Source organism: Heterodontus francisci, chromosome 2 (assembly GCF_036365525.1).
Source record: "Heterodontus francisci isolate sHetFra1 chromosome 2, sHetFra1.hap1, whole genome shotgun sequence".
Lineage (NCBI taxonomy): Eukaryota > Metazoa > Chordata > Chondrichthyes > Heterodontiformes > Heterodontidae > Heterodontus > Heterodontus francisci.
Window position 1 is genome coordinate 32,949,462 of NC_090372.1, and position 19,666 is coordinate 32,969,127.

The 19,666-nt window shown below is 45.3% G+C and overlaps 1 protein-coding gene across 1 annotated transcript in view; it reads left to right on the forward strand.

Annotated features, from left to right (window-relative positions):
- Positions 1-479: 479 nt before the first annotated feature.
- LOC137380558 (hepatic and glial cell adhesion molecule-like) overlaps positions 480-19,666 on the forward strand; it is a 39,292-nt gene continuing 20,105 nt past the window's right edge. The window contains exons 1-2 of the mRNA XM_068052571.1: positions 480-509; positions 1,425-1,629. Coding sequence (XP_067908672.1) covers positions 480-509; positions 1,425-1,629 — 235 coding nt within the window. The remainder of the gene's footprint in view (positions 510-1,424; positions 1,630-19,666) is intronic.

A 19,666-nucleotide genomic window follows, 5' to 3' on the forward strand; every position in this document is an offset into this window, starting at 1 on the left:
TGTTACATCCTCTCTTATCATTGTAGTAATTTCATGCTTAGTTACTGAGGCTTCTGCTCCCCCTTTACTATTTTCCCTATTTTTCTTGTAGACCGTATAACTGAGTATATTTAATTCCCAGCCCTGACGATCTTGCAGCCATGTCTCAGTACGTTGAATTTGTCCCTTATACTCGAAGCATTTGGGCTACACACCCTACTTGTCCTACTGCTCTGTTTTACTCAGGAGTGTGAGAGCGAGAGAGAGAGAGTGTGAGGAGAGAAAGAGGGAGTTTAAAAGGACAGAGAGAAATGAGAGAGGAGATAGTGTGTAAGAGGAGAGGGTGGCTTAGAGGAGAAAATGAGTGAGATTGGAGAGAAAGACAAAGTGAGGTAGAGGAGAGTGAATTTGAAATTGGAGAAGGGGGTGACAGTTCTGTGGATGCCCAGTTGTTGAATATATTTAAGAAAGAGAGCAATAGATTTTGGATACAACGGGATATGGGGATGGTGCGGGAAGGTGGAATTGAGGTAAGTGATCAGCCATTATTGTATTGTATGGTGGAGCAGACTCGAAGGGCTGAATGGCCTACTCCTGCTCCTATTTGTTATGTTCTTATGAGAGTAGTGGGAGAATAGAGAAAGAGAGGATTATGACTGCCCATACTCTGGGTTGGGAGAAGGTTATATTACTGCCCATTCTTGGGTGGGTATGTTATTTGCCCATCCTTTCTTGGGTGGGTACATTATGTGACCACCCATTCTTAAGTGGGAATCTAATCGTACTGCCCATTTTTGAGTGGGTATTTTAGGTGACCATCCATTCCCAGATGGGTACATTATGTGATTGTCCATACTCAGGTGTGTACATTATGTCACTGTCCATACTTGGTTGGGTACATAATATGACCAGCAATACTTGGGTGGGTACATTATGTCACTGCCTGTACTTGGGTGGATACATTATGTGACCGCTCATACTCAGTTGGTTATGTCATTTGACTTGCTGTAGAAGTTTTGTCTGATGGAATAAAGGATGACTGCCAGTGTAACTGGATGCTGCCCCAAGTTCTGCTTACACCTGCCTGGATTAGTGTATTTACATTCATTTTGGAGAGTAAATTCATGTCCATTTTCTTTTCTGTCTCCTCTGCCCACACCCTGGAATACTCCGCCTTAATTCTTCTCAGAGTCATTTACTGCACAGAGGAATCCATTCAGCCCATCGAGTCTATAATTTAATGCATCCATGTAACAGAACATTTGACTATAATTCACTGAAGAGATCCAATGTTTTCTGTAGTTTATTTGCAGAGTCCTACACCCAAGTTGGAAACGGCCTACCATTTTGTTACCAGATTTTCCTCTATTTTCTTGAGCGGATGCGGGCATGGATCATTTTCAGAGCTAACTTGGATTGCTTGGTGGTTTATTTCCCGTACACAGCACATTGCAATTGTGCAACATGCTCCTTTATCAATGAAAGTTACTAAGGCTCCTTTTTATGAACACCAAATTAATTACAATGACCAGAATGGATCTATTGAGTTGCTGAATTTGGATTTGGCTGACGGTGGTACTTATGAGCTAACTTGTGATGCAAAAGATGCAAACAAAAGTATTTTGTTCACTCATGTCGTGGAAATTTATGGTAAGGGCAACTGGTTTCTGTTTTACCACATGTGGGAAACAGAGCTTTCTGTCCCTCCATGCTTAATATTTATAAACTTGTTCTCACTTTCAGTCTACCTGCCTGTCTCTCACTTTCTCCATCTCTCCCTGCTGACCTATTTCCTCATTGGCCACCATCTTACCATCTTTGAATAAGATTGTACCTCAATAATAATTAATTTCTCTAAAAGTTCTGCAAGCACTGTGTAGCTAACAAGTGGTTTTACTCCATAGGAGTAGCAATTTCCCAATTGTATTTACATTCATTTTGGAGAGTAAATTCAAGTCCATTTTCTTTTCTGTCTCCTCTGCCCACACCCTGGAATACCCTTGAAAATCATCCACATTTTGTAAGTTTCCTACAATTTGAGTGACCTTCTGAGTATTTTTTATCATTTAAGTACTCTCACTTCATTTCCCAGATATGCAGGAGCCCTCTGTGAGATGGTGGGTGAGAAATTGGGAATGCAGCTGCTTTTAAAGGGCCAATTTACATTTTTCCACGAAGCCTGAGGTTAGTCCGAGATGTGAGAACTTACTCTTCACAGAATGAAGCCTGGAGGTGTTGTTGGACGACTGCAACAAACTGTCCATTTATGACACTGAGGAAACTCTCCACAAACAGCCAGTACACAGTAAGCATAGCCAGAGGTGGCCAACAGAGTAAATACAGTTTCCCACTCCATAGGTTGTAGCAGCAAATGGGGAAGAATGCCAAGATGAGGTTGTCCAAGAGTGTCCCGTCCAAGGAAAAGAGAGTCTGTACCAGGAATTCAGCCGACAGCATGCAGCCACATCAGCAAATCAGCCTGAAAAGAACTGTTCCTATCCCCTAACGACCATGACTGCAAAACTGCAGCTCCAGTGACTAGGAGACTTGCTATTTGTGGATGTGCGGTGAAACTTCCTCAGCAAGCTGGAGTTGGGGAAGCCTGGGAAGAGATGACTAAACAGGTCCTGCAATGGTATGCCCAGAACATACACAGGCTCTTCCCCTTAAAAGCTGCATACTCCCATGGAATGGTTACTAAAGCTGCCTGGCTATAACTTTCACCTTTTATCTTGCCCACACCGTGGTGGTGGTGTGGCTCTTATAACCAAATCACAACTTGGTCTGTCTCCTTACTCCTCTGGCACTTTTTCCTCCTTTGAACATCTCACTCTGTTTCACCCCTCTCACCTCATTTAAGATCCTGGTTCTCTACTGCCTACTGAAGTACCATGCCAGTTTTCTCAATGAGCTCTCATCACTGCTTTCCTCCCCTCAGCCTCAGCACTGAGTGACTTCTTATCCTAGGTGGTTTCAACCTCCATCTCAATTCATCATGTTTTCTCTTGTGAGTTCACTGTCTCCTTATCTCTCTTAATCTCACCCTCCATTAAAACTCCCCAATCCATATTCATGGAACCCGCTTGACTTTGCCATCTCACATGGCCTCGCTAATCCATAGTATCAACCACAGTTAAGTCCATCTCTGATCACCTCCTTGTATTAATCTCCACCCACATCCCATTTTTCCTTCCAGACCTCTGCAGTTAACAATCTGGTCAACCACACCCTCACCTCCACCTTAGATTCCCTCATCCCCGTTAAAATCATTACTCTCATCCTGGCTGTTATCCCTGGTATGGCCGTCATCTCTGTTCCTTTAAGTCCAAGGGACGTAGACTTGAACTGTAATGATGGACAACTGGTTTAGCCATTCACCGCCTGATCTGACTGTTTCCTATCTAGCACTATAGGGTCCTGCTCTCGTCTGCTAAAATATCCTGGAAAGCCGAGGTTATCCCCACCCCAGCTTCTTTTCTTTACTGCAAGCAGTGTTCTTAAACCCCATTCCCCGTATCTTCCAATCTCACTTTCAACAACTAGTCCGAGGAGCTCATAGATTTCTTTGTCACCAAGATTGAGACCATACAATCAGCTGCCTCTGCAGTTTCCTCATTTCCATGTCCACTTGGCCAAACTTCATCTAAGACTCCCCCTGCTCTAGCCCTGAATTTTTGTCTTCCTCTAGTTTCTCTCTCCCCTCATGCTTTCTCCGAGCTCATCCATGTGACTCACCTCCTGCTCTCTGGGCTCTATTTCCACTAAACTGACCACCCAACTTCCTTTCCCGGTTCTCTATATTCAGGGTCAGTTGCTCTGTCCTGCAAATCTGCCATCATCATCCCTTGTCAAAAAAAACCAAGCCTTGACCCCCTTCATCCTTGCAAACTGCCACTGCATCTGCAACCTCCCTTTCCTCTCCAAAGTCATTGAATGTGTTGTTGCCTCCCAAATTAATGCCTGTCTTTCCTGGAACTCCATGTCTAAATCCCTCCAATCAGGTTTCGACCCCGGTCACTACCGAAATGGCTGTTATCAAAGTCATAAATGCCATCCTATGTGACTTGTGACAAAGGCAAACTAACCCTCCTCGGCCGTCTCAATCTGTCTGCAGCCTTTGACACAGTTGATCACACCATCCTTCTCCAATGCCTCTTCACCATCTTCCGGCTGGGTATGACTATATTTGTCTGGTTCCATTATTATCCATCTAGTGATGATCAGAAATTACCATCAATAGCTACTGTTTCCATTCCCGCAGTTACCTTTGGTGTCCCCCCCAACGATATCTCCTTGGCTCCCGCATATTTCTCATCGACATGCTGCCTCTTGGTGACATTAAAAACATGATGTCAGTTTGCACATGTACACTGTCGACACCCAGTTTTACCTCACCACCACCTCTTTTGATACCTCTGCAATCTCTAAATTAACAGAATGCTTGTCCAACATCCAGAACTGGATGAGCAAAAATTACCTCCAATTAAATATTGGGAAGACTGAAGCCCTGCCACAAACTCTGCTCCCTAGCCGCTGACTGCATCCCTCTCAGTGAGGGGACTCAGTTGAGAAGAGACAGTTGCTTGAGTGAGAGACATTTCCCTGAGTGAATTTGAAAATTTGGTGCATATGGAAATTCTGTGCAGAGGGGAAAAGAGGGCCTCCTTTTCTTATCTTTTTCAGCCTTCAACCTCTGACTCCAAGGTAGGTGAGTGCAACTTTCCATTACTTCAGCTTGAATTATTAACTAATTGACTAAAAAAAGATTGTACAGAGATGGCAGGGCTGGTAGTGTGCTGCAAATGCTGCATGTGGGAATCTGTGGAATGCACTGCAATCCCGAACAACCATGTCTGCAGTAATTGTCTGCAGCTTGCACGACTTCAGCTCAGAATAGCTGAGCTGGAGAGTGAGTTGCAGACATTGCGGAGTATCAAGGAGGGGGAGAGTTACCTGAACACTTTGTTCCAGGAGGCAGTCACACCCCTTAGAGTAGGGAGAACATTAGAGATGGCCAATGGTCAGGGATAGGAGGGTGTGACTGCAATGAGTCAGGTAGGGGGAATCAGCACGTAGTAATGCAGGAGCCTCAGCCCTTGACCTTGTGCAACAGCTATGAGGCCCTTGCTACCTGTGTGGATGTGGAGAAGGACTGCAAGGTGGATGAGCAGACTGACCATGGCATTATGGTGAAAGATGCCATTCCAGTGGGGCGAGTGAAGAGGAATGTGGTAGTGATAGGAGACACTATGGTCCAGGGGATAGATACTGTTTTCTGTAGTCGTGACCGGGAGCTCTGACGGCTGTGTTGCCTGCCTGGTGCCAGGGTTAAGGATATCTCCTCATGGTTGGTGAGGAACCTGGAGTGGGAAGGGGAGGATCCAGTTGTTGTGGTCCATGTGGGAGCCAATGACATAGGTAGAACCAGAAATTATGTTCTGCTTAGAGAATTTGAGGAATTAGGGTCCAAACTAAAACGCAGAACATCAAAGGTAATCATCTCCGGATTGTTACCTGAGCCAGCACAAATTTTCAAAGGGTCAAGCAGATTAGAGAACTAAATGCGTGGCTCAAAGAGTGGTGTGGGAAGAAGGGATTTCGATTCTTGGGGCACTGGCATCATTACTCAGGAAAGAGAGCTATTCTGTTGGGATGGGCTTCACTTGAACCAGGCTGGAATCAGTGTCCTAGCCAATCGCATAACTAGGACTGTGGACAGAGCTTTAAACTAACACGGGTGGAGGGTTTGGGTAAAGGGAAATTCAGAAATCCAAAGAGAGGGGCCAGGGCATCGGAGCAGGATAGTGATGGGGGTAACTCCCAACAGAATGGGACAGGAAGGGACAGAGAGTTTAACAAAAATTGTACGTTGGCAAATAAGGTCTTCGCAGGGAACAGAGGTAACAAAATAAAATTGAAGTTCCTTTATCTGAATGCACGAAGCATCTGTAATAAGATAGATGAACTAGTGGCACGAATAGAAGTAAATGATCTAGATCTAATTGCCATTTCCAAGACATGGTTACAAGGAGATCAAGGTTGGGAAGTAAATATTCCAGGGTACACAATATTTCGGAGAGACAGACAAAATGACAAAGGAGGAGGGGTAGCCCTGATAGTGAAGGATGACATAAGGACATTAATAAGAGATCTGGCCTCAGAAGATCATGAAGTAGAATCAGTTTGGGTGGAAATTAGGAATAGCAGGCATCAGAAAACACTGGTGGGAGTAGTTTACAGGCCTCCTAACACTAGTTATATTATTGGATAGAACATTAAATGGGAAATTATTGGAGCGTGTAAAAAAGGTAATGTATTAATTGTGGGGGACTTTAATCTGCATATAGATTGGGACAATCAAATTGGCAACAGTGGTCTCGAAGATGAATTTGTTGAATGCTTTCATGACAGTTTCTTGGAGCAATACGTTGTAGAGCCGACTAGGGATAAAGCTAATTGTTCTCACATTGAACAACTTCTCCTTCAACTCCACTCACTTCCTGTAAGTAAAAGGTGTTGCTATGGGTACCCGCATGGGTCCTACTTATGCCTGTCTTTTTGAGGGATATGTCGAACATTTCTTGGTTCCAGTCCTACTCAGGCCCCCTCCCCCAACTTTTTCCAGTATACTGATGACTGCATCGGTGCCGTTTCCTGCTCCCACTCTGAACTGGAAAACTTTATCAACTTTGCTTCCAATTTCCACCCTTCTCTCACCTTTACATGGTCCATCTCCGTCCACCTCAACGTCTCTGTCTCCATCTCTGGGGATAGGCTGTCCACTAACATTCATTATAAGCCCACCAACTCCCACAGCTACCTCGACCACACTTCTTCACACCCTGCCTCCTCTAAGGACTCCATTCCATTCTCCCAGTTTCTCCATCTCCGACGTATCTGCTCTGATGCAACTTTCTACAACAGCGCTTCTGATATGTCTTCCTTTTTACTGAACCGAGGATTCCCCCCCACAGTGGTTGACAGGGCCCTCAACTGTGTCCAGCCCATTTCCTGCACTTCTGCCCTCACCCCTTTGTCTCTCTCCCAGAACTGCGACAGGGTTCCCTTTGTCCTCGCTTTCCACCTCACCAGCCTCCACATCCAAAGGATCATCCTCTGCCATTTCCGCCACCTCCAGCGTGATGCTACCACCAAATGCATCATTCCCTCACCTCCCTGTTAGCATTCCGAAGGGATCGTTCCCTCCGCCACACCCTGGTCCACTCCTTCATTACCCCGACACCTCACTCCCCTCCCACGGCACCTTCCCATGCAATTGTAGGAGGTGTAATACCTGCCCTTTTACCTCCTCTCTCCTCACTATCCAAGGCCCCAAACACTCCTTTCAGATGAAGCAGCGATTTACTTGTACTTCTTTCAATTTAGTATACTGTATTCGCTCCTCACAATGTGGTCTCCTCGACACTAGGGAGACCAAACACAGATTGGGCGACCGCTTTGCGGAACACCTCCGCTCAGTCCAAAAGCATGACCCTGAACTTCCAGTTGCTGGCCGTTTCAACACTCCCCTCTGCTCTCATGCCAACATTTCTGTCTTTGGCCTGCTCCAGCGTTCCAGTGAACATCAACGCAAGCTCGAGGAGCAGCACCTGCTCTTTCGATTAGGCACTCTACAGCCTTGCAGACTGAACATTGAGTGGACTAATGCTTTGTCTTTCACCACAAGCATTAACACACTCTTTGCCTTTGTCACAGGACAACTTTGTTATTTAATCTCTCCTGCTGTCTGCCCAATCAAACACCTTCCCCTTTGTTCTCTCCCCCACCCCCCTCCCCTTCACTTGCTTAAAACCTAATTATTTTCTAACCTTTGCCATTTCTATGAAAGGTCACAGACCTGAAACGTTAACTGCTTCTCCCTCCACAGATGCTGCCAGACCTGCTGAGTATTTCCAACACTTTTTGTTTTTATTTCAGATTTCCAGCATCTGCAGTATTTTGATTTAATTTTAGGAATAAAGCTATCTTAGATCTCGTATTGTGTAATGAAGCAGGGTTAATAAGCAATGCCATAGTAAAAGATCCACTGGGAAATATTGATCATAATACCATGGAACTTCATGTTATGTTTGAAAGTGACACATTTCAATCACAAATAAGAATCTTAAAATTAAACAAAGCCAATTATGAAGGTATGAGGGGAGAACTGGCTAAGGTTAATTGTGTAAATAGACTGTAAGGTATGGTGGTATACAAACAGTGGGAAACATTTAAAGAAACAATTCAAAGGGTTCAACAAAAGTACATTCCGTTCAAAAACAAAAATCCATCCAGAAAGATCCATCCCGTGACTCACTCAGGAAGTTAAGGAGAGTATTAGACGATAAGAGGCTTATGATGTTGCAAAAAAATAGTAGCAAGTCTGAGGATTAGGAGTATTTTAGAAACCAGCAAAGGGCCACAAAAAAGTTGATAAAAAGGGAAAAAAATAGAATGAGAGTAAACTAGCCAGCCATATAAAAACAGATTGTAAGAGCTTTTATAAGTACATAAAAAGGAAGGGAGTAGCTCAAGTAAATGTCGGTCCCTTAGAGGCAGAGACAGGAGAAATCATCATGGGGATTGAGGAAATGGCAGAGACATTGAACAAATATTTTGTGTCTGGCTTCACAGTAGAAGACACAAGTTCCATACTTGAAACAGGCAGTAACCTAGGGGCTAAAAAGAGTGAGGAAATTAAGGATATAGATATCAGTCGAGAAAAAGTATTGGAGAAGCTTGAGGGACTAAAATGTGACAAGTCCCTGGGACCAGATAACCTACATCCTAGGGTTCTAAAAGAGATAGCTGCAGAGATAGTTGATGTGCTGGCTATGATTTTCCAGAATTCCTTAGATTCAGGAATGGTCCTGTCAGATTGGAAGTTGGTAAATGTTACAGTGCTTTTCAAGAAAGGAGGTAGCGAGAAAACAGGGAACTACAGGCCAGTCAGGCTAACATCAGTCATTGGGAAGGTGCTGGAAACGATTATTAAAGAAGTCTTAACATTGAACTTGGAAAAGCATGGTATGATTAGAACAAGTCAGCATGGTTTTACTAAAGGGAGATCCTGTTTGACAAATTTATTAGTTTTTTGAGGATGTAACTGCTAGGGCAGATAAAGGGAAACCAGTGAATGCAGTATACCTGGATTTTCAAAAGGCATTGGATAAGGTGCCACATAAAAGATTAATAGACAAGATAAGGGCTCATGGTGTTGGGGGTAATATATTAGCGTGGATAGAGGATTGGTTGACAGACAGGAAGCAGAGAGTGGACATATATGGGGCATTTTCAAGTTGCCAGGCAGTGAATAGTGGGCTTCTGCAAGCATCAGTGCTGGGGCTTCAGCTATTTACACTCTATATTAATGACTTGGATGAAGAGACAGAGAGTAATGTATTTAAGTTTGCAGATGATAAAAAGCTCGGTGGGAAGGTAAGCTGCGGGGAGGATGTAGAGAGGCTGCAAAGAGATATAGACAGATTAAGTGAGTGGACAACAAAATGGCAAATGGAGTATAACATAGGAAAGCAAGAAGTTGTTCACTTTGGTCATAAAAATAGAAAAGCAGAATATTTTTTAAAAGGTGTGAAACTTGTGAGTGTTGATTTTCAGAGAGACTTGGAGGTACGCATACAAAGAGCACGCAAAGTTAATATGCAGGTGCAGCAGGCTATTAGGAAGGCAAATGGCATGTTGGCCTTTACGTCACCTACCTGACGTCCGGGGCAGTGGCGGACCTGAAAGGAATAGGGCTGAAAACCTATAAATAAAGAGTGGGGCTTGAGGCCCTTCACCTACCTGACCACCAGGGCAGTGGCGGACCTGAAAGGAACAGGGCTGAAAACCTATAAATAAAGAGCAGGGCTCGAGGCTGTTCACCTACTGTGACTGTTCCTGCACACGCTCTGTTTGGATTTAGTAAAAAAAAGAGAATAATGACATCACTGAAATTCTGGGCGCTGATTGGTCGGTGGGTGGCAGCTGTTATTGCCTGGGGATAACTGTGATTGATTGGAGTTAAAAAGGTTCCTTTTAAATTAAAGCCCTAGGATAGCTATCTGTAAATTTTTAGTATTTACTGGCTATACTAGTGCTGTTGGCATGGAGTGAGGCTGTAAGTTAAATGTGGGTATTTTCGTTGACTGGGGGCAGTGGAAGGTGCTCTTTGGTCTTTTTCTTTCCCAGCCTCAGAGGTACAGGGGATAAAATTTGATTGTAAATAGCTGGTAAGTTATTACACTAGCAAGTTTTTTTTTCTCATTGTAAAAGTAAGTAATGGCGAAGCAGCTTGGCCAAGCGGAATGTACCTCCTGTGCAATGTGGGAAGTCATTGAAGTGCCATGTGACGTTGGTGAACATATCTGCAGAAAGTGTCTCCGGCTGCAGAAGCTTGAGCTTCGGGTTTCGGAGCTCGAGCAGCGGCTGGAGTCACTGTGGCGCATCTGCGAGGTGGAGGACTACATGGATGGCACGCTTCAGGAGGTAGTCAAGCCGGTGCCTAGGCAAGCACAGTCAGGGGGTGACTGGGTGGTGCCGGATGGACAAAGAAGTCAGGGCAGGTAGTGCAGGAGTCCCCAGAGGACATTCCACTTTCTAACTGGTATTCGGTTCTGAGTACCGATGAGGGAGAGGGTTCCTCTGGAGAATGCACCGAGAGTCAAGACTGGAATGTCATGGCTGACTCAGCTGTGCTGGGATGGAGAAAAAGGGACAAGACGGCAATAGTGGTAGGGGATTCTATGGTTAGAGGAACTGATAGGCATTTCTGTGGTCGCTGACGTGATTCCAGGATGGTATGTTGCCTCCCTGGTGCAAGGGTCTTGGATATCACTGAGTGGCTACAAAGTATTCTGGAGGGTGTGGGTGCACAGCCGGAGGTCGTGGTCCACGTTGGTACCACTGACATAGGTAGAGGGATGAGGTCCTGCAAAAAGAATTTAGGAAGCTCGGCAGCAGATTAAAAAGTAGGACCTCAAAGGTTGTAATCTCTGGGTTTCTTCCGGTGCCGTGGGCTAGTGAGTATATGAATAGGAGGTTAGAGCAGATTAATGCATGGTTGGGGAGATGGTTTTGGACAGAGGGCTTTAGATTCTTGGATCACTGTGCCTGTTACTGGCAAAGGTGGAATCTGTATAAGATGGACGGGTTGCACCTGAACCAGAATGGGACCAGCATCCTTGCTGGGAGGTTTGCTAGTGCTGTTTAGGGGACAGGGAAGGGGTTGCGGTTTAAACTAATTTGGCAGGGGAATGGGATACAGAGTGGAAGCATAGTAGGGGGTGATGTACAATCAAATATAAAATGTGAAGCTAAGTCAGTCCGGAGGACAGAGTAAATGTAGACCTGTTAAGGCTCAGGCAAATAATGCAAGACTGGATTGTATCTATTTTAATGCAAGGAGTCTTACTAGTGAGGCAGATGAACTGAGGGCATTGATTAACACATGGGAATATGATATTATTGCTATTACTGAGACATGGTTGAGGGAAGAGACTGAGCGAGACCGGCAGAGTTTAAAAGAGCAGCGGCAGCAGGAAGGAGTTTTGAAAAAAAAAGCCAACAGTGACGTCACAGGACAGCTGCAAGGTGATTGGTTGGTGAGTCGCTGCTGTTAGGGAATAGCTCTAAATAGCTGGATAAGTATCTCAGGTAAGAATGGTTTATAGTTTATTTCAAATATAGGAAGTCGTGTTTTCTTTTTAGGGAGTTCTCTAGTAATGAGGACCAGGGAAGAAGGGCCCTAGAGTAACTAATATTATTGGACATTAAGATCTTCCAGAAGGTTTAATTTAATTTAAAGGGTTAAGTCATGGCAGGAGAGCTCAAAGACGTGGTGTGCTCCTCGGGCTCCATGTCGGAAGCCGGCAACAATTCCAGTGCCCGGGACCAGCATGTGTGCAGGAAGTGTCTCCAGCTGCAGCTCCTGGAAGCCCGGGTTTCGGAGCAGGAGTGGCAGCTGGGGACACTGTGGAGCATCCACGAGGCGGAGAGCATCGTGGATAGCACATATAGAGAGGTGGTCACACCACAGGCTCAGACCCCACAGGCAGGAGGGGAATGGGTGACCATCAGGCAGAGCAAGAGGACTAGGCAGGCAGTTCAGGAATCTCCTGTGGCTATTCCTCTGCAAAACAGATATTCTGCTTTGGATACTGTTGGGGGGAATGGCCTCTCAGGGGAAAGCAACAACAGTTCAATTCATTGCATCACGGTTGGCTGCACAGGACTGGAGTAAAAAGTGTGGGAATGCAATAGTTATAGGGGATTCAATTGTAAGAGGACTAGATAGGCGTTTCTGTGGCCGCAAAAGAGACTCCAGGATGGTATGTTGCCTCCCTGCTGCTAGGGTCAACGATGTCTCAGAGCGGTTACAGGACATTCTGAAGGGCGAGGGTGAACAGCCAGTGGTCGTGGTACGCATTGGTACAAACGACATTGGTAAAAATAAGGATGAGGTCCTAAAAGCAGAATATAGGGAGCTAGGAAGTAAGTTGAAAAGTAGGACCTCAAAGGTAGTGATCTCAGGATTACGGCCAGTGCCACGTGCTAGTCAGAGTAGAAATAGCAGGATATATTGGATGAATATGTGGCTGAAGAGATGGTGTGAGGGGATGGGTTTTAGATTCCTGGGGCATTGGGACCGGTCCTAGAGGAGACGGGACCAGTACAAGCTGGACGGGTTACACCTGGGCAGAAACGGGACTGATGTCCTAGGGGGAGTATTTGCTAGAGTGGTTGGGGAGGGTTTAAACTAAAATGGCAGGGGGATGGGAACCTTTGCAAGGTGTCAGAGGAGGGGGGGATCAAAGACAAGAACAAAAGACAGTCAGGGGAATAAGAAAAGTGATAGGCAGAGAAATCAAGGGCCAGAATCAAACAGGGCCACAGTGAAAAATAGTAGGAAGGGGACAAGTAATGTTAAAAAGACAAGCCTTGAGGCTTTGTGCCTTAACGCATGGAGCAATGGCAAACATTTAAAGAGTGCATGGATGAACTGCAACAATTGTTTATCCCTGTCTGGCGCAAAGTAAAACGGGAAAGGTAGCCAAACCATGGCTTATAAGGGAAATTAGAGAAAGCATTAGATCCAAGGAAGAGGCATATAAATTTGCAAGGAAAAACAACAGACCTGAGGATTGGGAGCAGTTTAGAATTCAGCAAAGGAGGACCAAGGGATTGATTAAGAAGGGGAAAATAGAGTACGAGAGCAAGCTTGTGGGGAACATAAAAACTGACTGTAAAAGTTTCTATAGGTATGTGAAGAGAAAAAGATTGGTGAAGACAAAGGTAGGTCCCTTACAGTCAGAAACAGGGGAATTTATTATGGGGAACAAAGAAATGGCTGACCAACTAAATGCATACTTTGGTTCTGTCTTCACAAAGGAGGACACAAATATCAAACCAGAAATGTTGGGGAACACAGGGCTTAGTGAGAGAGAGGAACTGAAAGAAATCAGTATTGGTAGAGAAATGGTGTTGGGGAAATTGATGGGATTGAAGGCCGATAAATCCCCAGGGCCTGATGGTATGCATCCCTGAGTACCTCAGGAAGTGGCCCTAGAAATATTGGATGCATTGGTGGTCATCTTCCAATATTCTATAGACTCTGGAACAGTTCCTAAAGATTGGAGGGTAGCTAATGTATCCCCACTATTTAAAAAGGGAGGTAGAGAGAAAGCGGGGAATTATAGACCAGTCAGCCTGATGTTGGTAGTGGGGAAAATTCTAGAGTCCATTATCAAAGATTTTATAGCAGAGCACTTAGAGAACAGTGGTAGAATCGGGCAGAGTCAGCATGGATTTACGAAAGGGAAATCATGCTTGACAAATCTACTAGAATTCTTCGAGGATGCAACTAGTAGAGTTGATGCGGGGGAGCCAGTGGATGTGGTTTATTTGGGCTTTCAGAAGGCTTTTGACAAAGTCACACATAAGAAATTAGCATGTAAAATTAAAGCGCATGAGATTGGGGGTAGTGTATTGCAATGGATAGAAAATGGGTTGGCAGACAGGAAACAAAGTGTAGGGATCAATGGGTCTTTTTCCGAATGGCAGGCAGTGACAAGTGGGGTACCGCAGGGATCGGTGCCAGGCCCCCAGCTATTCACAATATACATTAATGATTTAGATGAGGGAACGAAACGTAATATCTCCAAATTTGCATATGACACAAAACTGGGTGGGAGGGTGAGTTGTGAGGAGGATGCAGAGAGGCTTCAGGGTGATTTGGACAAGTTGAGTGAATGGGCTAATGCATGGCAGATGCAGTATAATGTGGATAAATGTGAGGTTATCCACTTTGGTAGCAAAAACAGGAAGGCAGATTATTATCTGAACGGCTAAAAACTGAGAGAGGGGAATATGCAGCGAGACGTGGGTGTTCTCGTACACCTGTCGCTGAAGGTAAGCATGCAGGTGCAACAGGTGGTAAAAAAGGCCATTGGTATGTTGGCCTTCATAGCAAGAGGATTCGAGTACAGGAGCAGGGATGTCTTGCTGCAATTATACAGGGCCTTGGTGAGGCCACACCTGGAATATTGTGTGCAGTTTTGATCTCCTTATCTGAGGAAGGATGTTCTTGCTATAGAGGAAGGTTTACCAGATTGATTCGGGGATGGCGGGACTGACATATGAGGAGAGATTGAGTTGGTTAGGATTATATTCGCTGGAGTTCAGAAGAGTGAGGGGGGATCTCATAGAAACCTATAAAATTCTAACAGGACTTGACAGGGTAAATGCAGGAAGGATGTTCCCGATGGTGGGGGAGTCCAGAACCAGGGGTCATAGTCTAAGGATATGGGGTAAACCTTTCAGGACTGAGATGAGGAGAAATTTCTTCGCCCAGAGAGTGGTGAGCCTGTGGAATTCACTACCACAGAAATCAGTTGAGGCCAAAACATTGTATGTTTTCAAGAAGGAGTTAGATATAGCTCTTGGGTCTAAAGGGATCAAAGGGTATGGGGCGAAAGCGGGAACAGGCTGCTGAGTTGGATGATCAGCCATGATCATAATGAATGGCGCAGCAGGATCAAAGGGCCGAATGGCCTACTCCTGCTCCTATTTTCTATGTTTCTAAAAGAAGGACTGGCAGCTTAATATCTCAGGGTATAGAATCTTCAGATGTGATAGGGGAGGGGGTAAAAGAGGAGGTGGCATTGCGCTGTTGATTAAAGAGACAATTACTGCAGTAAGGAGGGATGATATCTTAGAAGGTTCCTCTAATGAGGCCATATGGGTAGAGCTTAAAAACAAAAAGGGGGCTATTACTTGGCTGGAAGTGTACTACAGGCCTCCAAACAGTCAGGCAGTGGTAGAGGAGCAGATATGTAGGCAAGTCTCAGAGAGGTGCAATAATAATAGGGTAATAATAGTAGGGGATTTCAACTTCCCCTATATTAGAGGGGATAGTATTTAGTGCAAAAAGCTTAAAAGGAGTGGAATTCTTCAAGTGCATTCAGGAGAGCTTTTTGAGCCAGCACGTAGAGTCCTACAAGAAGATGGGCGGTACTGGACTTAATCCTAGGGAATGAAGACGGACAAGTGGTAGAAGTGGCAATGGGGGAGCATTTCGGGGATAGTGACCATAACTCTGTAAGATTGAAGATTGTTATGGAAAAGGACATAGAGGGACTGGAAATAAGAGTACTGAATTGGGGGAAGGCAGATTTCAATGTGATAAAACAGGATCTGGCCAAAGTGAACTGGGAGCAGCTTCTTAGAGGAAAGTCTGTATCAGACCAGTGGGAGTCATTTAGAAGGGAAATTGTGAGGGTTCAGGTGCAGCATGTTCCTGCAAAGGTGAAGAGTAGGACCAACAGGTCAAGGGGACGCTGGATGTCAAGGGATATAGAGGATTGGATAAGGAAAAAAAAAGATGTATGGCAGATTCAGAGTGCTGAAAACAGCGGAGGCCCTAGAGGAGTATAGAAAGTGTAGGGAGTACTTAAAGTAATTAGGAGAGCAAAGAGGGGGCATGAAAAATCACTGGCAGACAAGATAAAGGAAAATCCCAAGGCGTTTTATAAGTATATTAGGGGCAAGAGGATAACCAGGGAAAAAGTGGGGCCCATTAGGGATCAAAGAGGCAATCTGTGTGTGGAGCTGGAGGACATAGGTGAGGTTTTGAACAAATACTTTTCATCTGTGTTCAATATGGAGAGGGACAATGTAGGTGTAGTGATTAGGGAAGGGGATTGTGATATACTTGATCAAATTAACATTGAAAAGGAGGAAGTATTAGCTGTATTAGCGGGCTTAAAGGTGGATAAATCCCCAGGCCCAGATGTGATGTATCCCAGGCTGCTATCTGAGGCAAGGGAAGAGATGGCGGGGTCTCTGACACAAATTTTCAGATCCTCTCTGGCCACAGGAGAGGTACCAGAGGATTGGAGGACAGCGAATGTGGTACCATTATTCAAGAAGGGTAGCAGGGATAAACCAGGCCAGTGAGTCTAACATCAGTGGTAGGGAAATTATTGGAAAAAATTCTGAGACAGGATTAATCTCCACTTGGAGAGGCAGGAATTAATCAGGGATAGTCAACATGGCTTTGTCAGGGGGAGATCGTGTCTAACAAATTTGATTGAATTTTTCAAGGAGGTGACTCGTGTAGATAAGGGTAAAGCAGTTGATGAAGTCTATATGGACTTCAGTAAGACTTGGGAGATTGGTTGATAAAGTAAAAGCCCTTGGAATCCGGGGTAATTTGGCAAATTGGATTCAAAATTGGCTTAGTGGAAGGAGGCAGACGGTGATGGCAGAGGGTTGTTTTAGCAATTGGAAGCCTGTGACCAGTGGTGTATTGCAGGGATTGGTGCTGGGACCCTTACTGTTTGTAGTGTACATTAATGATTTAGACATGAATATAGGAGGTATGATCAGTAACTTCGCAGATGACATGAAAATTGGTGTCGTAAATAGTGAGGAGGAAAGCCTTAGACCACAGCACGATATAGATGGACTGGTAAGATGGGTGGAGCAGTGGCAAATGGAGTTTATCCTGAGAAGTGTGAGATGATGCACTTTGGGAGATCTAACAAGGCAATGGAATCTACAATGGATGGTAGGACCTTGGGAAGTACAGAGGGTCAGAGGGACCTTGGGGTGCTTGTCCATAGATCACTGAAGGCAGCAGCATGGGTAGATAAGGTGGTTAGGAAGGCATACAGGATACTTGTCTTTATTGGCCGAGGCATAGAGTATAAGAGCCGGGAGGTTATGATGCAGCTGTATAAAATGCTAGTTAGGCCACAGCGGGAGTACTTTGTACAGTTCTGGTCGCCACACTATAGGAAGGATGTGATTGCAGTGGAGAGGGTGCAGAGGAGATTCACCAGGATGTTGCCTGGGCTGGAGCATTTCAGTTATGAAGACAGACTGGGTAGGCTGGGGTTGTTTTCCTTGGAGCGGAGAAGGCTGAGGGGGGACCTGATTGAGGTATACTAAATTATGGGGGGCATTGATAGGACAGATAGGAAGAAACTTTTTGCATTAGTGGAGAGGTCAATAACTAGGGGGCATAGATTTAAGGTAATGGGCAGGAGAGTTGAGGAAGAATTTTTTCATCCAGAGGGTGGTTGGAATCTGGAACACACTGCCTGAAGGGGTGGTAGAGGCAGGAACACTCACAACATTCAAGAAGTATTTAGATGAGCACTTGAAACGCCATAACATACAAGGCTACGGGCCAAGTGCGGGGAAATGGGATTTCTTAGGACGGGTGCTTGATGGTCGGCGCAGGTGCGTTGGGCCGAAGGGCCTGTTTCTGTGCTGTAAAACTCTATGAATCTATTGCAAGGGGATTGAAGTACAGGAATAAAGAAAAACTGTACAGGGCTTTGATGAGACTGCACCTGGAATACTGTGTGCTGTTTTGGTCTCCACATTTAAGAAAGGAAATACCTGCACTGGAGGCAGTGCAGGTAAGATTTACTAAATTGGTTCCTGGGATGAGGGTGTTGTCCTATGATGAGAGGCTGAGTAAATTGGGCCTATATTCTCTGGAGTTTAGAAGAATGATAGGTGATCTAATTGAGACATACAAGATTCTGAAAGGGCTTGATAGGGTAGAAGCTGAGAGATTGTTCCCACTGGTCATGGAATCTAGAACATGGGGACACAGTCTCAGGATGAGGGATCAATCATTCAGGACTGAGATGAAGAGAAATTACTTCACTCAAAGGGTTGTGAATCTTTGGAATTCTCTACCCTAGAGGGTTGTAGATGCTCCATCATTGAATACATTTAAAGCTGGGATAGATATATTTTTGGTCTCCCATGGAATCAAGGGATATGGGGAGCGGGCAAGAAAATGGATATGAAGCCCAAGATCAGCCATGATTGTATTGAATGGCGGAGCAGGTTCAATGGGCCATATGGTTGACTTCTGCTCCTATTTCTTGTGTTCCCTGGCAACTGTTTGAGGCTGCACCAGACTGTTCGCAACCTTAGTGTCAAGTCTCAACCAAGGTGTGCTTTCAACTACATATCTGCGCCGTCACTAAGACTGCCTACTTCCATCTCCATAACATTTCCTGACGACGTTCCTGTCTCAACTCTTCCGCTGTTGAAACCCTCATCCATGCCTTTGTTACCTCCAGACTTGACTATTCTAATGCAATCCTAGCCGGCCTCCAAAATGTTACTCTCTGTAAACTTGAGGTCACCCAGAACTCTGCTGCCAATATCCTAACTTGCAGCAAATCCTGTTCACCCATCACGGCAGCAGGCCCTCCCGACACAGGCAAAATGCCCACAGGAGCAGAAAGTGGCCTTTAATTGAGCCCCTAAGTGGCTCAGTTGGCAGGTGGCTAAGCCACTGAGATGCCCACCACTGGCAATATGCCATGGCAGTGGGAAGATATCAGGCTCCCCTCCTGATACCTATTCCTGCCATATTGCCAGGCATCCTGCCTCCCAGCCTAACCCCTGTGGGCCGGGAAAGTTCATCCCTGCATTTTTAAAGCACTCCATCATATACCATGGTGTATCTGAGTATTGCAAGATCTCAAATTGGCATGGATATTCCAAAGGCCTGGAGAGACCTGTTTCCACAAGCGAATCTGGGAGAGCCACCATCTCCCCTGTGTGGTCCCCTGCTGCTGCATATCCTCCCAGATGCTTTCGGTATCTGCAGACAGTTTCTGTAGATGATCCAATAATCAGTGATGAATCTTCTGGGCGCTGAGCTGCATATTGAGGACTGTCCTTGCAGGGTGATGGTCTTCCTTGTTTAGTGACTTCTTGGCCTTCACTTTTCCCAGAGATAGTGTTGTCCTCTTGGATGAAGCAGAGCTATATGGAGACAACAGGCTTAAAAGTATTGACCATTTGCAGATCTGAACTGGAGACCGACAGCTGTACTCACTGGGCTGAATCTTCTGTGCCCACCGCTGAGTCAGCAGCGGATAAAAAAACAGCACTCCGCCGTGCCAGCTGCATGTCGCGAAGCTGCCGCAATCTTCTGTGCAGCGGCTCACTTGAATGGCCAGAGCAGGCTGCCCCACCCCCTCCCTAATTATATGGGGGGGGGCGGGCTGTCCGTCCCCAGCAATGGTGTTAGCTGCCCATGCGCAGGCGCTGATGCCATTTGTAAAGGGCTGTTGCCCTACCAGCAGATTTAAGTATTTAAAGATAAATCGAATTTTTAAAAAATACATTTATTTTGCCCCTCTCCCAGTCC